We start from the raw sequence: 21,166 nt of genomic DNA on the forward strand, positions 1-21,166 counted from the left end.
TCCCCAGCCTCCTATCACACTTGAATCAGCAGTGACTTCACCTTCACGATGAAGTCAGCCTCAGTAATGAAGTCGAGATCCAGCGGGGCAAACTCTGCCCCACCCTCTAACTCCAAACAGGCCGCTCTCGCTGACGGCTACCACTGGCTTTATCAGCCTGCGCATGTATGTGTGTGTTGCATGTATTGTCCCCAGCAGCACCCCAGTGTGGGTGGATTCAGGAGACAGCCAGACAATTCGCTGTACTCTGCCCATAATCCACAGGGATCAACACTGAATCAAATCCACTTCCTATTTTTTCCACTTAACCCTTCTGCGTGTGTGTGTGTGTGTGTGTGTGTGTGTGTGTGTGTGTGTGTGTGTGTGTGTGTGTTCAAAAGCTCTTTGATGTTATCATCCAATTGCATTATTCCCCAACTGTCTTCCTCTTTGATATTTTTTCTCGTGTTATTCTCATCTGCGCGCTCTCTCACTCTGAGCAGAGAAACAGATGAATGTGACTCATGTTCATCAGTACCACTTGGCATTCTCCTCCCTCTCGTCTTCTCCTCACAATCCTCGTGTCCCCCTTTGTCCTTGGCTGGGTATTTTATTTCTTATCTGATATCCTTGTCTTTCATTTAGATCCCTCACTGTTTAGCGTGATACATCATCTGAAGCCACCTGTAGGCGGTGGTTTAATGCTTCAAAAATAAAAAAAAACCTCTATTTAACTTTCATGTCTACTCTGTTTGAGATCAGGGTTAGCTTGTCTAATTATACAAAGCTTTTAAGGGTACCATAGTTTCACTTGTTGTTCCTAATACGTAATAATGATTTTAAAATACTGCTGCAAATATATCGTGAATATCTTAAGCTGTTTTCCCACATGAATTACAAAGAATGTTTGAAAGATTAGAGTACGTATAATCCAGTACACACAAAACATGAAATACAGTAAACAAAACAAAAAGTTACCTTGAATTGTGAGGAAAAAGGTTCAAATTACAATGTCAGATGGAGCAAATGGTCATTATGATCTTCCCCCCAACCTGCTGAGGGTCCTGGGCAATTGTGCCCTTGAGATGACCCTCATTTCATACAGATTCTGAAGGTAACTAAGGATGGCACTGGATCCTGCATGGTCACTAATGCTGTTTGATACACCCTCTAGCTAGCTAACACCCTCCACCTTCAATCAGGCTGGAAATCTATCCAAGTTATCTTATTTCTCATCTAGTACACTAACTACTGGAAATGATCCTCGTGGCCTGGGAAGGCCTTATAGAGTATACGAGAAGCAGCACACATGTTACAAGGTAACATTGCATGTGTAAAATACCTTTCACTTCTGGGATATTTCAGATTTCCAACTTTGGAAATACAAAGTTTGATGTATCTTGTTTTCCATTAAATAAAATAAAACAAACCTCTAAAATACAACTGTGTATTGAATGCATTGTGCCTGAAAATTTTAACAGGAAGGAGTAAAAACAATAACATCAGTTGTAATCTGTCAGAGATGTGCTGACATTTCGTCATTATGAAGTAAAAATACAAGTGAGTACCAGATTTGTCATTCTAAGTTCTTGTCGTACCGGCCATTTTTCTGTGTAACCAGCTGACGGTGTGTGTGTGACTGCGTGTGTTTGTGTGAAGTCATGTTCCCTGCAGTGTGAAGCTGCAGCCATATCTGGATATAATTTTCTGTCTGGGCGGCTATGACAAATATATGAGTCACGGGTCAATAACGTCTCACCAAGATGAGATCATTACACACCATGGAGAGCTCAGATTGAAATTGTAAGTCACCGATACAAGGCACAAGCAATCTTTGTGTGTATGAGTGAGTGAGTGACTGTGTGTGTGCTTGTGTGCCAGACTAATGGTCTATTGTGCTCTGTCAGGGTTTATTTAGCTGGCCGGGGCTGTGGGGTTTGCTGGCTTTGGAGTCTGGACCAGGCACTATTTTTACCTTAGCAGGAAGGGAGTACACCACCTTCTCTGTTACATATGCTCACTCTTAAACATTCATTCACCTTCAGTGTATAGTCTGATTTGCAAAGTTTTATCATACGCAGAAATCCTATGTGGGACAGACTGGGAAGAATTATAAAGAGCGAGAGATGACGTCCAGGAGGGCTTTTAGACACAACAAAAACCATCGAAAACACACATGGGCGAGCACAGTCCCCTACACACACATACTGCGGATATCCCTGTCCCATCGCTGAGGTGTCTCTTTTCAAACTGGTGGTGAGCAGCTGCTGTCCTCATGTCAGGGCATGAAGATGAAACAAACACCCGTCTGAGTTTCTCTCCTCGCTCTCTCTCTCTCTTTCCTGTCCTGAGCTGTGAGAGGCTGCCCTGGCCAGAGGGTGGAAGGTAGGGAGGGTCTAAAGGGGCTTTACCTCTGACAACTATGCTTTTTCAGTCCTGTGGGAGAGGCGGAATGAACCTATAGACCGAGCGTGCAGAGTATTCAGAAAGTGCAGGGAAGGAGAAACAGCGTCACAACATGTTAGGGTAAGACGAGGAGAAGACACCAGTAGAGGAGTAGATAGGGGTCAGTTGACTGGGATTATGATGCATTTTGACTGGACTAAAGCTCAGGAGTCAGTGTGGACTACAACCTACTGACTGGGACGTAGAAGGGAAAAGACAGGAAAACGGAGAAGGAGAGAAGGATGAGGGAGGCACTGGATAAAACGGATGTATGTGGAGGGGTGGATGATGTCATCAGGCAAGCCTCCAGTCTCTACCTCAGTGATGATTATAAAGAGGTAAAAGAAAGTATGGAATCAAATTTTGATCATTAATTGCATGATTTGAAAGTGTGTGAAGTCAGCAGGTGGATTATTTTAGGTAGGTTTCTTCTACTTCGTGTCTGCCAACTTAAACCACTGAACATACTTTTGTTCTGATTTGTGACAAAAATAGAAGTTCAAACTTAATGCAAAGTGTAAAAGCGCTACTACAGAGTTCGGAGTTAACTCAGTTCCTAATGCAGCCATCTGTAATTTATTTATAATCAGTATGAAATGTTTTATTTGTTTAATCCAATCCAATGAATACACTAAATTGTGCGTTTCATGATGGCCCATTAACCTCACTGTGAGTAAAAGCCTTCATAAAGTGACTCCACCAAGTTATTCTAGACCTTTAAAGGCACTTATTTGGGAAGTTATTTGGAGGTCTTAATTTAACTTTAATGGTCATGGGGAGAAAAAAAACTACAGAATCTGCTTAAAATCTGATAAAAATGCTTCAAACGTTTTCCTGATTTAGGCCCAAAATAAAGTTTTTAAAAGCTCATGTGAAGCTCATGAAAGTTAAACCTCCACCTCGATCTTTGGTGGAATTTTCCCACAGATTTCAGTTCAGGGATCCTTTGAGTGTTTTGATGTCTTTATAATATAATAATGTCTCTTACTGCAACTGGCTCAGAAATAGTCCAACGCAACACTGCACTGTGTAAGTCTGACATCACTAGTTCAAGGATTTGCTCTAGAGAGAGAGCTAATGGGCTAATAGTTTTTGTTAGTTCCCAGTCTCCTCGGTGAACTAACTCACCTTCATACTGAGCAGAGACGTGATAGTGAGTTTCAGCTTCTGATTTGATTTTCAGCAAGAAAAGTAATAAAAAAAAATTCCAAATGGCTGAACTTTCCATTTAATCCACTTTTGCGTGTTGTGCACAGCTGTGAATGCAGCTCAAAGACCGAGGCTGATGTAGTTTGGGCTTTTAAGCACTTACGTATTCGGGCCACTGTTATGACAAAACAGTATGAGTAACCAGGACTTTATTCTGTAACTCTGCTGCACTTTGCTCTACAAATACTCGGCCCTTCTGCTTGAAAGAATGCTCTAGTGTCACATGGTGGACCCATTGTCCTGTCCAAACCCACTTCATGCTCCTTATCTCTTCTGCCTCCCTTTGTCAGTCTCCCCCCCCCCCTTCTTTTTTTCCTTTCTCCCACCAAAACCCTCCCCCACCTCTTTTACCCCACATGAACATTCATGTGTAGCCCAGTGCCACTTGTTGAGTTGTTCCCTTCCAATCTGAGTGACAGGAGCAGCCTTGCACTGACCTGCAGCTGAACTATACGGGGGGTGAAAGGTCAGGTCTCTTATCTGTATGGAATATTCCACTGCCTGGACAGACGGGTCTCAGATAGCATGAGAATTGAAGACAGTCTTACACACACAAGCACACACCTCTTTAGAGACATTTAAAGAAATCTGTGCGCTTCCTCTGCTGCTGAGATGAGAATATCACTGCCGTGTAGATGGGAAGGCTCTTCCAGTAGTCAGTCAGTTTAGCCTACAGGGTGTAAAGCTGTCCTCATAAAGCAGATGCCATCCTCAGAAAGTCATTGTATAACTGTATGCCAAGAAGACCACGAAGATTTGACACTTTGTTCACTTTGATTTATTTAGGGGTTACAAAATCTCATGTGCTATTTTGCTTTAGATATGCTTCTAAGTAGCTATGCTGTGTAATGGATTACCAGCTGCTGGACATGCACTCACTGTTTTCGAACTGTAATTGTACATTACAGTGGTACAGACAGTGCAGACAAGCAAGAAAGCAAAAATAGAAATGAGCATTTTCCCCTCGATGTTACATTTTAAATTTTAAATATAGTCAAGTTGATCCAGTTTTACTCTAAGCCTGCAAGAACATCTGTGTGAAATGTGAAAGTATGTAGCACAGTCATAACAACTGGCTCACACAGAAGACTTTTTGGCCTTGTTTCTGTTTGTAAAGCTGAGGGTTCAGCAGCATCCCACTGTTAGTCCTGGAAAATATATGTGAGTGAAGTCATCCCCGTTTGGATTCACACCATCACACAGAAATTTCATAACGCAGCAACGCACACGCACATCGACACAGCACCTTCGCTGAAAACAAGCACCCAGTCATGCCCAGGTGTGCTCCACTGTCGTGCATTTACTAATAATATACATGAAGACCTGAAGTCTGTGCTCACAAGAAGTGCATGTGTGATAACAGTGGGTTCTTGTTCTCAGTCAGGGAGTAAGGTCCGGGTCACTGAAAAGACTCCATTGTGCAGAAAAAGAGAGACCACTTTGTAAGGAATTGTGTGAAAAGAGATGAAGAAACCTTGTAGAGCACTCCTCAGCCAAGGCCAATACCATATGTCTCAAATTCAACAAAAGTGATCCCCATCTGTTCCAAACTTTAATATGCACTTCCCTTGCTCCACCTGTCCACCAAGTCTCCAGACACTCAGCCTTTAGTTTTTTGGGTTAATCTTGATGAAAAAAAAGATAAAGTATGCAGCACTGATCACATTCCTTAGCCTTCGCAAAGGAGTGAAGGGGTTTATAAGTTTTAAAGAAACACTATCTACCACATATTTTAAGTTACAGTAAAAGAAGGCTTTCAGAGACTGAAATCAGAGAAAAGTCAAGCACAGCTGTACTGATTCATGCACATCAGCATTTACATGTAAACACGTCTCAGATCTTAACCACTGAAAAAATTCTGGCCACGAGAACCAACAATTTTGTGGGAGGCAGAAGGAGGATGCTCTTTGCTGGTGCGGATAATTAAATTCATCTCCCTTCTCTAATATAGATTTTCAGGGAAGATTTGAAGGCTCAAAACAAGCACCCTGTCGTCCACTGCCAGGCCTAAATCACCCTCTAGGCCTGCGGATGAATGGTTGTACTGCAGAGTGGAGAGGAGGAAATGCCTTTGTCAATGAGGGTTTTTTCAGCAGAGGAAATTGCTTGGTGATTTTGAGGAAAAACAGAAATTAGTCCAATTGTGTTGGTCCCAATCTAATTTGGAAAGTGATGGCTCTAGTGTTTAGGCCAGGAACTGATGGAGGTAGTTAGGATGATCTCTCATTCGGTGTCTCTTACTCGTTTCGTGCATTAAAATGTTAATGTAATGGATCCAGCAATTTTCCATGTCATCATCAAGTGGAAATGCTCATTTGCGCTTTGTGGATTTTTAGTTTTTCTTCTTTCTTTGGGAGGATATTTAGCAGAAAAATTACAGAGTAAAGCGCACGGAAGAATGTTTGAATAGCAAACCTAATGGAAAGGGTTTGTGTGCCTGGAGCCTGTGACTTGCAAGGTTTGCTTGTCATTCAAAAGTCACACCTGTAAGAGGTGGAAGTGAATATGGAAACTGTGACAGGATGTGATAGCTTCCTGCGTTTGAAAAGTATGTAATTAAACTGATTTTCAGTCAAGGGAGAAACTGAAACTAATATGAAATATTAACATTTAAAGAGAAAAAAACATGCACATTTTTTTTCTGCCCATTTCACACTTCCTCTTGTTAGTTGCATATTCAACACCTTTCTAAAAGGTTTATGGATCTCTCATGATGACTGTTTTACCACCTGCACGCACACACAAGTGCACAACGCAAACAAGCAGTATAACAGATGACGCCTATTCAATGAGAGGAAGTTGTTTTGTCAGGCAGGTGTCAGGTGCAGAGCTTTGCAGAGCCACATCTGCGTGATGTAGTCGTCTACTGTCACCAGGGGGCGATGTCAACAATATAACAGCCAGTAATGTGGGCAAACAAATGTGAAACCAATATGTAGTGCGTTATGGTGCTCGCCGAAGAAATGAGAATTTGTCAGGGTAAGTTCACCAGATAAGAACTTATCAGTCACAAGTCGTTAGCCAGTGACCACGCAGTGTCAGATCCACACACCTCACATTATCACCACCAGCAACACGCATGTGCGTCTCCATAGCCTCTGGTTGGTTGGATTGTAATAATCCTTTCCTCTGTGTAGCCAAAGAGCTATGCTTACGGACACAAACACAACAACATTAATCCGGCTTTAATCCAACTGCAGATCAGTGTTACAGTTTGACTCCCAGAGATTTTCCCACTTCTTTATGGAACGTAATGTTGTTTTGTGTGTCTTCATATCAGTTTTGACAGTGCATCACGACTATACCTGCCAGGGGCGTAATTTCCAGGGGGGTTAGGGGGGTTATGACCCCCCCAATAATCAGACCCAGCCAATATAACCCCCCTAATAAAATTAAGAATTATCTTGCATTAATAGGCTGTTTTCTTAAACCCGCTGGTCTGCTTCTTTCCTCCTTGTTTTATACCATATAATTACCAAGTGGATATCTTTGTGTTCTGCAGTGTTAGTCAGACAGACAACACGAATGTGAAGATGTAACCTTGAATGAATTGAAGGATTTCTCGGCTGACTGAGAAAATATTCAGATTAAAAACAGCCCTGGCTTTCCTGTATTCATTGTTTGCATTATATAGAGTCGAACCAGCTTAAGAGTATAACAGTAAAACTCATAAGCAGTGCTGTTAATTATTGCTCTTGAATATCATCAGTAACCAGCGTGTCCTTGGGCATCCCTGTTGCACATTATTGCAGCATATGCTTTGTCTTCTGCATCACTAATGTATTTTAAAAAACTCTGAACTCTGATGACTGGACATTAAATGTAAATCTGTGCTGCTGAGCTGAATAGTAAAACATTACTAAAAACTGGATAAACACAAAGCTGTTAAATAGATCTGGATCTTTATTTCCACCTACATAAGGTCTTCAGCATGTCTTTACCTGTTGTTAAGGTGACATTAATAACATCCAAAATATCCCCTGAGCCTTCGTGAAGAATTCCTTCCCATCCCTCATTTTAGTCTTTTCTTAGCTCTCACCACATGAGCGGAGCATGCAGTTACCGATGCTCAGTGAGCCTGCTGCTTTTGATTCTTACCTTTGCTTGGAGCTACTGTTCAGTGGAGTAACATGAGTGACAGCTTTGTTGCAGTCAGTATGAGTGATGTGTAGTATACGTGTTTGACCTGCACTGTGCCACACAGGCTGCTGTTGCACCTTTGAAGCGGTGAATTGAAACTTTCAAGTGTGTTCTCCAGGGAGTGTCTCAAACAGAGCAGTGCCAGGTCCGCTCCTCAACATGCCAGTGCATGTTTATGTGTGTGTGTGCTCACTGCACAAGGAGCGTCTTGCGGCCTCTTGTGTGGAGTGGGATTATGTTAATATGTTAATTTGTCCTCAGTGAAGGCACTCTCACCAACGCCTGCACGCAATTGTCAAGAGAGATAGGCAGTGAGAGAGGAAAGGTGGGAGAGAAGGAGTTGAGAAAATGAGTGGGAGAGCGGTGAAGGTGTGATGTGCGATTTGGAGTAGCGTAACGAACAGAGTGAACGCAGAGAGATCGTTTGATGGAAGGGTTAGGACGGGCCTGAGGATGAAGATGAAGAAGAAAGCATGTAAATGGAAACAACAAGACAGATGAGCAAGGTGAAAAGTTTTAAGATGGTTTGCATGAAAATAGGAAGGAGATAAAGTAATGGACAAACTCACAAAGACAGGAATAGTGACTATCAGTCAGGCAAACACCACAGGTATCTCTTTCCTGCTTAGCACATTCTCACCTCAGTCTTACGCTCTCCCTTTTGCCAATTTGCCTTTTCTAAGACAGAAATACAGGCCAGAAATATGGGAAAGAGAGAGACTACAGACAGAGCAGGAATGTAGCAGTTACATGATATATATCTTAGCACAGTACCCTGGTTCCCATAAGACGTTAATATGTCATCATTATGGATAGCTTTGCTGTGCACAAACCAAATAGTTGATTTAACCTCAAATCATGTAAAGCTTTGTTTTGTAAACCTTTCCCTCCCTTCAGGTCCCCAGACTCCCATTTGAGAGAAGGACGTTTAAGCACTGCAGTGTTTGGGGCAACTGTGTATCAAACAACCTGCAAAAAATTCTGCAGAGCTTCAAAATCCTTCAAAAATGTGACGCCACAGTTTAAGTGGGTCACTAGTAGCGTGCATCTCTGCCTGCTGTGTTCACCTGTTATCAGCAGAGGCGAGATGGGTAGCTGGCGCGATTTTGTATGAGCACCACCCGTGCTGAAGCTGTCCTGAGCTACGGGAAGAGGCAAGACAAGAGAAACTCTGAAACTGTGTTGTTTGGAATTTCTTGCACCGTTAATTATGCATGAAATGTGCATTAGAGTAATTTCTCAGGGGTTTATTCTATATAAACTCTTGCACGTTGTCTGAGATATCAAGTGTTGTTCTCTGAATCAACAGTACCACCTCCTGGTGAATCCTGGTACTGTCAACTTCTGAAGCTCTAATATTTCAAAAACAGGTTGTTGTTTTTTAGTAAATCAGCCTACACCATGCTTTGTATCAAAGTTGGCTAAGACAGATGCTGCTATAGATATGCTTGCATCTTTGGTTTGTACAGTCAGGGTGGCACTGCTTTCTATCTGTGCATGTCCTGTGGGATGAAGCTTACTAAAGGGGAAGACACTTGGCCTAATTTCGAAACTGCAATATCAGTCATCAAAAAGATCACAAAAAGTAACCAAATCCTGTTATTTTACTGTTGCAGGCCCAGAAGAATGAGCGGGAGTCTATCAGGCAGAAGTTGGCCCTGGGCAGTTTCTTCGATGATGGGCCGGGCATCTACACCAGCTGTAGCAAGAGTGGCAAACCCAGTTTGTCCTCAAGGTAACACAGCTGACATCTCTCGTATAAGCATGTGACTAACACTTGGAAAGTGTTTGATTGTGTGCGGTTTGTTGTTCGTTCGTTTGTTTTGTTGTTTTATTTTGAAGTGTGTGTGTGGAGGGTGTTATGCGGTCACATAATTCTCTAAATGTGAAAGTGCGCTGAATCAAAATGTATATCTATCAAGTTCTCTTTACTGTCATTGGCAGCTGAGTGGGGTAATGTCATATAGTCAGACCTTGTGGTTTTTCACTTCCCAAGAAAATACCAACGTGTGTATGCACAGAAACACACACACATACACACACAACCTCCTACTTGTACCTTACTGGAACTGCAGTGCTCATCGTATCCCCGTGATTCGAATCAAGTGGATTTCTCATTATTTGTGGTTAATCGTCAAAGGGCAGTATTGTGCAAAATAAGATGCACTCATCAGTTTGACATTAACACGATGTTCTCGAGAAAACCCTGAAATGAGGAGCTTAGTACATTTATGAATTTTTCATATTGGAGTACCAAAAGACTGTTTACATCTTATGACACTGTCTCAGGCATTTCCATCTCTTTCTACTCAGTGCTAATTGTCAGCTGATATATTAACCAATGCTAATATGTCTGAGCCAGATTTATATTGCCAAGCACTATATATATAAAAAAAAAAACACCCAGCGCGCCCCTGCGGGCGGTTTATCCTTCAAGCTCGGGTCCTCTACCAGAGGCCTGGGAGCTTGAGGGTCCTGCGCAGTATCTTAGCTGTTCCCAGGACTGCGCTCTTCTGGACAGAGATCTCCGATGTTATTCCCGGGATCTGCTGGAGCCACTCGCCTAGCTTGGGAGTCACCGCACCTAGTGCTCCGATTACCACGGGGACCACCGTTACCTTCACCCTCCACATCCTCTCGAGCTCTTCTCTGAGCCCTTGGTATTTCTCCAGCTTCTCGTGTTCCTTCTTCCTGATATTGCTGTCATTCGGAACCGCTACATCGATCACTACAGCCGTCTGCTTCTGTTTGTCTACCACCACTATGTCCGGTTGGTTAGCCACCACCATTTTGTCCGTCTGTATCTGGAAGTCCCACAGGATCTTAGCTCGGTCATTCTCCACCACCCTTGGGGGCATCTCCCATTTTGACCTCGGGACTTCTAGGTTATACTCGGCACAGATGTTCCTGTACACTATGCCGGCCACTTGGTTATGGCGTTCCATGTATGCCTTGCCTGCTAGCATCTTGCACCCTGCTGTTATGTGCTGGATTGTCTCTGGGGCATCTTTACACAGCCTGCACCTGGGGTCTTGCCTGGTGTGATAGACCCCAGCCTCTATGGATCTTGTACTCAGAGCTTGTTCTTGTGCTGCCATGATTAGTGCCTCTGTGCTGTCTTTCAGTCCAGCTTTGTCCAGCCACTGGTAGGATTTCTGGATATCAGCCACCTCCTCTATCTGCCGGTGGTACATACCGTGCAGGGGCCTGTCCTTCCATGATGGTTCCTCGTCTCCCTCCTCTTTCTTGGGTTTCTGCTGCCTGAGGTATTCACTGAGCACTCGGTCAGTTGGGGCCATCTTCCCAATGTATTCTTGGATGTTCCTTGTCTCATCCTGGACTGTGGTGCTGACACTCACCAGTCCCCGGCCCCCTTCCTTCCGCTTAGCGTACAGCCTCAGGGTGCTGGACTTGGGGTGAAACCCTCCATGCATGGTAAGGAGCTTTCTTGTCTTTATGTCAGTGGCTTCTATCTCCTCCTTTGGCCAGCCTATTACCCCAGCAGGGTACCTGATCACGGGCAGGGCGTACGTGTTGATGGCCCGGATCTTGTTCTTACCATTCAGCTGACTCCTCAGGACTTGCCTGACCCTCTGCAGGTACTTGGTGGTTGCAGCCTTTCTAGCGGCCTCTTCATGGTTCCCATTTGCCTGCGGGATCCCCAGGTACTTGTAACTGTCCTCTATGTCTGCAATGTTGCCTTCTGGTAGTTCAATCCCCTCAGTTCTGACTACCTTCCCTCTCTTTGTTACCATCCGACTACACTTCTCCAGTCCGAACGACATTCCAATGTCATTGCTGTATAGCCTGGTAGTGTGGATCAGTGAATCGATGTCTCGTTCACTCTTGGCATACAGCTTGATGTCATCCATGTACAGGAGGTGGCTGACAACTGCTCCGTTCCGTAGTCGGTATCCGTAGCCAGTCTTGTTAATGATCTCACTGAGGGGGTTCAGGCCTATGCAGAACAGCAGTGGGGACAGAGCATCTCCTTGGTAGATCCCGCACTTGATGGTAACTTGTGCTATGGGCTTGGAGTTGGCCTCTAGTGTTGTACGCCACATCCCCATTGAGTTCCTGATGAAGGCTCTTAGGGTCCCATTGATCTTGTACAATTCTAGGCATTCCAGTATCCAGCTGTGGGGCATAGAGTCATAGGCCTTCTTGTAATCAATCCAGGCAGTGCACAGGTTGGTCAGTCTGGTCTTGCAGTCTCGGCTGATTGTTCTGTCTACCAGTAGCTGGTGTTTTGCACCTCTGGTATTCTTGCCAATTCCTTTCTGTGTCCCGCTCATGTATTGACCCATGTGCCTGTTCATCTTAGCCGATATGATGCCTGACAGGAGCTTCCATGTAGTACTGAGGCAGGTTATTGGTCGGTAGTTGGAGGGGACCGGTCCCTTCTTGGGGTCCTTGGGGATCAGGACCGTCCGGCCTTCAGTTAGCCATTCCGGGTGTCTCTCGTTAACTAGCAGCTGGTTCATTTGTGCTGCCAGACGCTCGTGGAGTGCAGTCAGCTTCTTCAGCCAGTAGGCGTGAACCATGTCGGGCCCTGGTGCTGTCCAACTCTTCATACTGGAGACCCTTTCTTGGATATCTGCCACTGTGATGGTTACTGGACCCTGTTCAGGGAGGTCGCTGTGGTCTGCCCTCAGATCCACTAGCCACTGAGCATTGCCGTTATGGGTTGCATCCTTCTCCCATATGCCCTTCCAGTATTGCTCCGTCTCCAGCCTTGGTGGTGCTGTTCTCTTATTGTTCCCTTGCCACTGAGAGTACACCTTTGCTGGTTCTGTGGAGAACAGCTGGTTTATTCTCCTGCCTTCAATCTCTCTGGTGTACCTCCTCAAGCGGCTGGCCAAGGCTGTGAGTCTTTGCTTGGCAGTTTCCAAGGCCTCAGGTATGGACAGCTTGCTGTATTTCTTAGGCACCTTATTTGTCGCACCTTTCTGCAACTCCGTTAGTTGGCTAACCTCCCTCCGTGCTACTTTGATCTTGCCCTCTAGCCTCCTTCTCCATGGAGGGTACTGCCCCTTGTGGCTGTTCAACTTGTAGCCAAGCATCTCACTGATCACTGCTGCCGTATTGTAGATCAGCTTGTTAGTGTCGGTAATCGTGGTTGTAGGTATTGCCCGTAGTGCTGCATTAACATCATCTAGCAGACCTTCTGAGGGTACTTCACGTAATCTTGGTAACCGGCTACGGGGGATCCAGGTTTCAAGCTTGGCCATGATCCTATTTTTCAGGTCAGCTCCTCTCGCACTCAACGATCCTTCTCCTATCGCACTTGGGGCTATGTACCCAATCTCGGGTGGGGGTGATGATATCTCCCCCCTGACCTGGCGTCCTGACTCCTCCTTGCCGTAGCATTTGTGTTGTACCTCGTCAATCTCTAGCTGTGAGAGCAGTCCCTTCTTTCGAATGTTGGAACACTGAGCTACTAGTTGTTTCGCCGTCATTGTGGATGTTGGGTATCGAAGAATCCATAGGTCCCTCATCCTATTCATGTAGCCCCTTCCGCCGGGGTTACTTGCGTAGTAGCATTCCAACAACGCCCTGTTTTCGTCCCTTGCCCACCGATGCCTTCTTGTTCCAGTAGCCCACTTTTCGTCAGGGTGCCCTGGTTCCTCAACACCTGACGCGGACCTTGTTGATCCGGGCGACGTCCGAGCCGGCATGCCTTCATATTTATCTGTCTCGCTCATGTCTGCGGTAGGCTTGCTTAGCATAGGGGGTCTAGCCTTAGGACCCTTACTGGATACAGACGCCCCAGGCAGGAATCGAACTTGCGATCCTCTGTTCCAAAGGCGTGTAGTTTAACCACTACGCTATCCAGCTGCTATATATATATATATATATATATATATATATATATATCAGCCAGACCCTACACTGTTTATTGCTGAACTTCAGTGTATCGTCTCCTAGTTGTCAAAAAGTCACTTTAGTGGTCTGTGCAATTCAGAGAGTGTTTTGATTCTCCTTCTCTCACTCAAAAAACCAACCAGCCACTCAGGTCCTATTTTTATTGGGACTGATTGGATCTATGTTATGTAATCAGTCACCTCTGTTTGTAATTACTCTATTGAATTAAGCAGATTATTGATCCACAGTGGGATGGAGCTACACCTTGCGACATTCTGTTCTTCCATGGCCCAGGCAGATTGCAGCAGACCTATCTGAGGCCACCTGGATCGATGCAAAGGGGAGATGATTAAAAACAAGAGCTCTCTTTAATTTTATCTTCAGCTGGCACTTTTCTCTGCTCATGAAGGGCACTTGTTTCTATTGGGATCTTCTTTCTTATTCCCGTATTTCTGTGTTTTAGCACATCAAGGTTTGTGTTTGCTCTCTTACACTCGCAGCACTCTTTGTAAGAGCAGCAGTGCATCAGTGTTCATTTTGGTGTTGCTCCAAGTCTGCGTCAGTCACTGCAGAATCAACTAACAAGTGAACCAACTTAACGCCCGCTTTGTGCTAATATTGTTTTTCTCTGTGTTTTCACGCCTCTCTTTCAGGCTGCAGAGTGGGATGAACCTACAAATCTGTTTTGTCAACGATAGTGGCAGCGATAAGGACAGCGATGCAGACGACAGCAAGACGGAGACTAGCCTGGACACACCTCTGTCCCCTATGGTATGCACAGATGCCCACACGTCCACCACTGAAGCCCGTGGCAAAATTCAAAAATGGAGAAGAAAAAAAGGACTTAAATCCTGATATCACTATGCGATGTAATGATGATGTGAAAGTAGCAAAGTGTAAAGATTTGATTGTATCAACGGAAAATCAAGAAATAATAAGAATGAAAGCAGATTAGTGGGAGGGATAGTGTGTTCAATATGAATCAGAGAGATAACTGGCAGTTTAGCACCTTTATGAATTTCTGTGCTCGTGTTTTCTGCGCTGTTCACCAGTTCACAGTTCCAAGGAAAAGCAATTTGGTAGGTGCTCGCTGAGACCACGGATGACTGGCTGCAATAACCTGTTATCACACTGAGACATACTTAACAAAATGAGAGGGAGAAAGATCAAATTTGAGTCTTGTGTCGCACCCATGTGCATAATGACACTCTCATCAGTGTTAAAATCTGCATACCAAAATGCCAAGAAGTCATGAGCGTTAACTCCTTATTACTTCCTCTTTCTTGTGTGATCCATACGTTATTTTCCCTCTAACTTCCAATTGTGTCTCCTCTCTCCTTCAATTATCCAATTCCCATTTTGCCTACTCCCTACCTTCCTCCTCCCTGCAGTCCAAACAGAGTTCTTCCTACTCGGACAGGGACACCACAGAGGATGACTCGGAGTCTCTGGAGGACATGGACTTCTTGAGTCGACAGAAGAAGCTGCAAGCAGAGGCTAAACTGGCCCTGGCTATGGCCAAGCCCATGGCCAAGATGCAGGTGGAGGTTGAAAAACAGAACCGCAAAAAGTCACCAGTGGCTGACCTGGTCAGTTCCAGAAATCCGAGGCTGTCTGTTTAGCTGTTTATTCATTTATTTCCTTTTTTTGTGTGTTACTCATACAATCTTTGACCTTTCACAAGTCATGGCATGACGGAGTGGTGATTAAGCTCTACACAATTATTATTAGACTTAAACTTTCTTGATTAAAATTAATTAGTTTTTTAAAAAACAGGGTGATGATGTTGTCAGTGTAATTTACATTTTCTCTTCTGGGGTCCAAAGTGGCCAAAACATCATAAATATTATTATTACAGGACTAAAAAGACCACTTTTAACAGTGTATGGATCTAACAGCTGACTTCTGACTCACTCAAGCGGGTGACTTCTTTAAGACAAGATGCTCGTGAAGCTCATGTGAACAACCTTAGTTACTTAGAAGCTTTTCTACTTTTGCTCAGAGAAGGTTTAGAGTATGTCTAGGCCATAAATAATTTTATTTATCCAAGAGTGAAAGCCTAGAGAAAGTGAAAAATGAGCAGTTTAGGTGATGTCCCTGAGGACTGACACTTTTACTGTTTGCTGATAATCAGGGGAAGACGCGTCTTGTAGCCCTCTACATGCTCTCTCTCAGTGGCACTTTTCTGACACGGCTTACGCTGGGATGTAATGGAAACAAATACCAGTCAAAGCCCACCCACCCCTCCTCTGTTTCCTCTCCTCTTCTTAAAGAGAGGAAGGTGATGACAGCCCTGCTCATCATTATTTCATTCATTTATGTCTGCCCCGCTGCCTCCTCCGGAGCACGCACGCCAAGGGACACTCACACATCCACGGTGTCACAGATGCACACTTTGTTTCCACGCGCACTTGAAGTCAGAACTTTTTTACTTATTCAGAAACGAGAAGGGCAACTCGCCCGGGTCCATCTATAATTCATATGCCAGAAAGCATCGACTTTGGTGTTCAGGGATGTAGCAGTGCTCAGCAGTCAGAAGACATCACCGTCACACGCGGACACGACCCGCAGTGAATTTTAAAATGTTTTAAGGCTACAGCTGCCCGCCTTCTCCGCAACACCAGAGATCTGTTAAACTGCGTTCATTACAAATGTAAAGTGGTGAACGGTGATTCCCAGCTAAGAGCGCTTTTACCACAAGTGGTTCATCTGCAGGCCTCAACTAATTTGAAAAGTGTAAAATTATAATTTGTTTAAAAAAGACGTCCTTTAAGATATCATTACAAATTAGTGTAATGCGTATCTTAGTGAGCTGAGGCAGAGGAAGTCAGAATAAACTACACCCTGTTTAAATTCTAAGGTTTTACATATTAAAAATAATCTGGTCCTTAGCCGTTCTAAAATTTAGGTAAATACCTCAGGTGAACAAACCATGACATGTTACACTATGTATTTAATATAAAACTGAGCCAACATGTCAAAGCAGTGTGTGTGAAAACGTAAGAACACCCTTAATGCTTCCATAGGAATTAAAAGTGTAAGCAGCAGCAAGGTGCATGTGATTAACGTCATCAGCACGTGTGAACAAATCTGTGAAGTTTCAGGTGTAGGTTAGAGAAATGCCAAGGAGGAAAGACGTAAGGAATGACCATGCATCATTCTAAGAAAGATTATTCACAAGTGGAAAATACTGAAGGCAGTAGTCAGTCGTCTCAAGAGTGGATGTCCCAGGAAATTCACCCCAAGGTCAGACTGTGCAATGCTGAGAAACTGTAAAACCCCCAAAGCCACAGCTCAAACTCAGTCAGTTAGCATAATAAATGTTAAAGTTCATCACAACAAAATCAGGAAAAACACTGAACAAGTACGGCTTATTTGGAAGGGTTTTGGGCAGCAAGGCTCTTCTGTCTTTAAAAAGAAAAAGGGGAAATGCACTTTTTCAGTTCAGTTTCATTTATATAGCTCCATATCACAACAGCAGTCGCCTCAAGGCGTTTTATTTTGTAAGGTAAAGACTCTGCAATTATACAGAAAAAGCCCCATCAATCATAAACAAACAAACAACAAAAACCACGACAGCGTGGATTATGTTTGCAAAATTACAACTGAACGAACCACAAGACTTGTGGAACAGTGTCCCTTGGACAGATATTTGGCCACAGCACTACATTTGGGAAAGTCCAAACACTGCAAATCAACACAATCAGCACAAACACCTCATACTGTTAAGTCGACCGTGAACTCCTGTGTTTCCCAAAGTATTGTAGATCTAAATAGATCATTTCTCCAACAGCTAAAGCTTGGCATAAAGCAGGTGTACAACAGAAAGGCTGAAAAAGAAATGACTCAAGGTGCTGCAATAATCCCGTGAAGGCCTAGTTTGTACTATGCCCTGATATGTAAAACTTATTGTTATACACAGCTTTCAGTAACCCCGAGTCAGGTGTAGACTTTTAATGTTTTATACACCGTCTGTTTATAAAACCTTAAAGTCAAGACATCTTGAAGAAAACTAGCTTTTCCAAAGCAAGACTGGGTCAAGATAATTAAAGTAGCACTAAAACTCTAAGGATAAACAGGTGAAATAGTTAATTGCTAAATCATTATCCTTCTTTAGCTCTGTGTGGATAAACTAAAGATAAACAGGTGAAATATTAGTTAAAGCTAATAAAGCTAAAGCTACATTACTAACAAACAGTTAAAATATATACGAAGAGTTTTAATATATACCTACAGGTAACAGGTTGAATAAAAAATTAAAGATAATCCATAAAGATTTCAAATATGAGCTAAAGCTACTGCGTTTATAGCTAATACCAGATGCTAATACTTCATTACCAACTGAAAATACTACTGGATAAACAACAGAAATGATACGCTAAAAGTAAGTGATGAAGTTTCTGATGAAGTGGCCAGACCTGCCACTGGGCAAGAGAAAAGAACGGAAGCTGTGGCCTGTGCAGTGAGATTACACCTAAACGTCTGTCTGCTGGTTAGAGAGTCGTCCTAAAATTTCAAGCAGAATCACTGAGAGAAAGTGAGAAAATGAGTAAGAGGGAAATGGGGGCAATAATTTGTTTCCACTGTAAAGCCTCTAGTTTCTTTCTTGACTTCATTCACAAAGCTTTACAGCTCCTCAATATGACACAGAGTCATCACAGGAAATTATCTTTCTGGTTTTGAATATTCAGATGACAATTAGCAGTACGGTCAGTCTACCACAGAAACTCAGAAGTTGAGTCACGACTAATACCAGTCTCAAGCCTTTCCCATGGCCCACGCATGCTGACATCACATTTCTCCTTATGTCACTCTCAAGTGACCTTCTTGTACATAGCCAATTTCCCGAAACTGAAACTGACGCATGACAGCCTCATATATACTTGTTCCGGTAGTAATGTGAAAGTGAAATGAGACTACCAAGAAGAGCGAGCCCACGCACCCCTTACGAAAAGAGAGCATGAGTGCGTTCTCTTCGCGTTTATCTCCACTGAGGCTGGAGGTGAAAGTGGGCCACGACCGAGGAAACGGGCGCTGGATGCAAAGATAAAGAATGCAGACTGGTTGACACAGATTGTTAAGAGAGGCAGAGACAGAGAGGAAATGATCCGCCCAGGTGAGCCTCACTAAGCACACGTGATGCTTTAGTGCTTTATTGCATCTGAAGGAACAGGTGCTAGTGCAAGGAGATTCTGATATACACAAAACCAGCAGAAAAAAGCCTAAAAAAGTTTAAAACATATATATACATGCACTAAAATGCTACACAGATTCTAGCATGTTAAAAGTAATAGTGAAGGGAGAGTTTAAATATCTATTTTCTCATCTCTTTCTCGTCACTCGTCTTTGATTACGTGCTCGATGTTTGCACTACAGGTGCAACCGACTGTGATTTCTTGCTAACTTGCAGCATCAAAAGGTTCCAAGAAAAGAGAGGTGATATAAATGTAAATTAGACATGAGATGACTCTGTGAAGTTGGCCCCTGCTGGAGAGACAGCAACCCACAGAGACACCGAGTTCATGTGCTGTGGACTTGTATAAGGTGCTGTCAGCATGTTTGTGAACAAACAGTAGCGCCTACTTGAAATCCCCCACCTTTACTGCCGCTCAAAGGAAAAACAAAGGGAAATATATCCTTTTGTTTCAGCAGGGAAGCAGGAGCCTGGGATGCATTCATTCCTTTTGCAGAATGCAAACAGAAAGCGTTCAGGCAAAACAGCTGACTCTTTTATTTCCCACTCGGATTCAGTTTCACTGCCCTTATTCTGCTGATAATTCCTGACAGTGTGGGTTTAACCGGGTTCACGTTTGTTTTTCTTAAGGTTGTTTTTTGAATACAAAAAAAGTGTAAATCTAATCAGGCTCAGATGTCAGATGTCAGAGTCTGGGAGCAGTGAATGGCAGATCAGATATTCATAAGATTGAATGAAATCTGCCAATGTCTGAAGTTTAAAATAGAGATTCAATGAAACATAATTCAGAACTTGTTCAGGTTCGGATAGTACAGAGTCTGTTTTGTTGGAAGAGTTAAATCATTTGACACAAACACTTAAGCAACTGGAAAACAAAACGAGCATTCGTTGTCATCCAGAAGTCAAAATGTTGCATTATTAACTCAAAATTTCAAATCAACGTTCAGAGTAAATATGTAAAAAAATGAGAAAATCCATTGAAATCTTGAGATATTGAACTGAAAATTGATTTTTCTGGTTATTTTTCAGTGGCAGAAACAAGCTCCCACAGTGAAGTTACAATAAACTCAGTAAAACTGAATTTATAATCTTTGGTGATTTAATAAAACTCATTGGAGTTTATGTTGAAATTGAAGTTACATAAGTTAAATTTTATACTTCTATAAGTTATAAAATACCAGCTTTAATTCTATGGGGTACATAATTTATTTCATGTGTGTTTGGGTAAATACTTACAGAGTTATTACCTATTCAGTGTTCATACTGTAATTTAAAAGAGATTGTCAAGAAAAAGAAAACACGTCTAAACATTAAAAGCCTTAAAATATAGCGAGCTGGTAATTCTTAAGTTTATAGTTTATTGCTGCTATCAAAAAGTTATTAAAGTTATGAGTTACAGTGGGGCAAAAAAGTATTTAGTCAGCCACCGATTGTGCAAGTTCCCCCACTTAAAATGATGACAGAGGTCAGTAATTTGCACCAGAGGTACACTTCAACTGTGAGAGACAGAATGTGAAAAAAAAATCCATGAATCCACATGGTAGGATTTGTAAAGAATTTATTCGTAAATTAGGGTGGAAAATAAGTATTTGGTCACCTCAAACAAGGAAAATCTCTGGCTCTCACAGACCTGTAACGTCTTCTGTAAGAAGCTTTTCTGTCCCCCACTCGTTACCTGTATGAATGGCACCTGTTTGAACTCATCATCTGTATAAAAGACACCTGTCCACAGCCTCAAACAGTCAGACTCCAAACTCCGCCATGGCCAAGACCAAACAGCTTTCGAAGGACACCAGGAAAAGTATTGTAGACCTGCACCAGACTGGGAAGAGTGAATCTACAATAGGCAAGCAGCTTGGTGTGAAAAAAATCAACTGTGGGAGCAATCATCAGAAAATGGAAGACATACAAGACCACTGATAATCTCCCTCGATCTGGGGCTCCACGCAAGATCTCATCCCGTGGGGTCAAAATGATCATGAGAACGGTGAGCAAAGATCCCAGAACCACACGGGGGGACCTGGTGAATGACCTGCAGAGAGCTGGGACCAAAGTAACAGAGGTCACCATCAGTAACACACTACAACGGCAGGGAATCAAATCCCGCAGTGCCAGACGTGTTCCGCTGCTGAAGCCAGTGCATGTCCAGGCCCGTCTGAAGTTTGCCAGAGAGCACATGGATGATACAGCAGAGGATTGGGAGAATGTCATGTGGTCAGATGAAACCAAAGTAGAACTTTTTGGTATAAACTCAACTCGTCGTGTTTGGAGGAAGAAGAATACTGAGTTGCATCCCAAGAACACCATACCTACTGTGAAGCATGGGGGTGGAAA

At 43.2% G+C, this 21,166-nt stretch overlaps 1 protein-coding gene across 7 annotated transcripts in view; it reads left to right on the forward strand.

The window, feature by feature from the left end:
* The window catches only part of schip1 (schwannomin interacting protein 1), a 240,246-nt gene that overhangs the window by 214,617 nt on the left and 4,463 nt on the right, over window positions 1-21,166 (forward strand). For 6 of the 7 annotated variants that reach the window (XM_082503656.1, XM_082503657.1, XM_082503659.1 and 3 more), the window contains 3 exons: window positions 9,390-9,508; window positions 14,292-14,409; window positions 15,030-15,227. In XM_082503656.1, coding sequence (XP_082359782.1) covers window positions 9,390-9,508; window positions 14,292-14,409; window positions 15,030-15,227 — 435 coding nt within the window. Of the gene's footprint in view, window positions 1-2,434; window positions 2,763-9,389; window positions 9,509-14,291; window positions 14,410-15,029; window positions 15,228-21,166 lie in introns of those variants that run through there. The other variant, XM_082503661.1, reaches the window with a different exon arrangement.

Source organism: Aulonocara stuartgranti, assembly GCF_965226115.1.
Source record: "Aulonocara stuartgranti genome assembly, chromosome: 14".
Classification (NCBI taxonomy): domain Eukaryota; kingdom Metazoa; phylum Chordata; class Actinopteri; order Cichliformes; family Cichlidae; genus Aulonocara; species Aulonocara stuartgranti.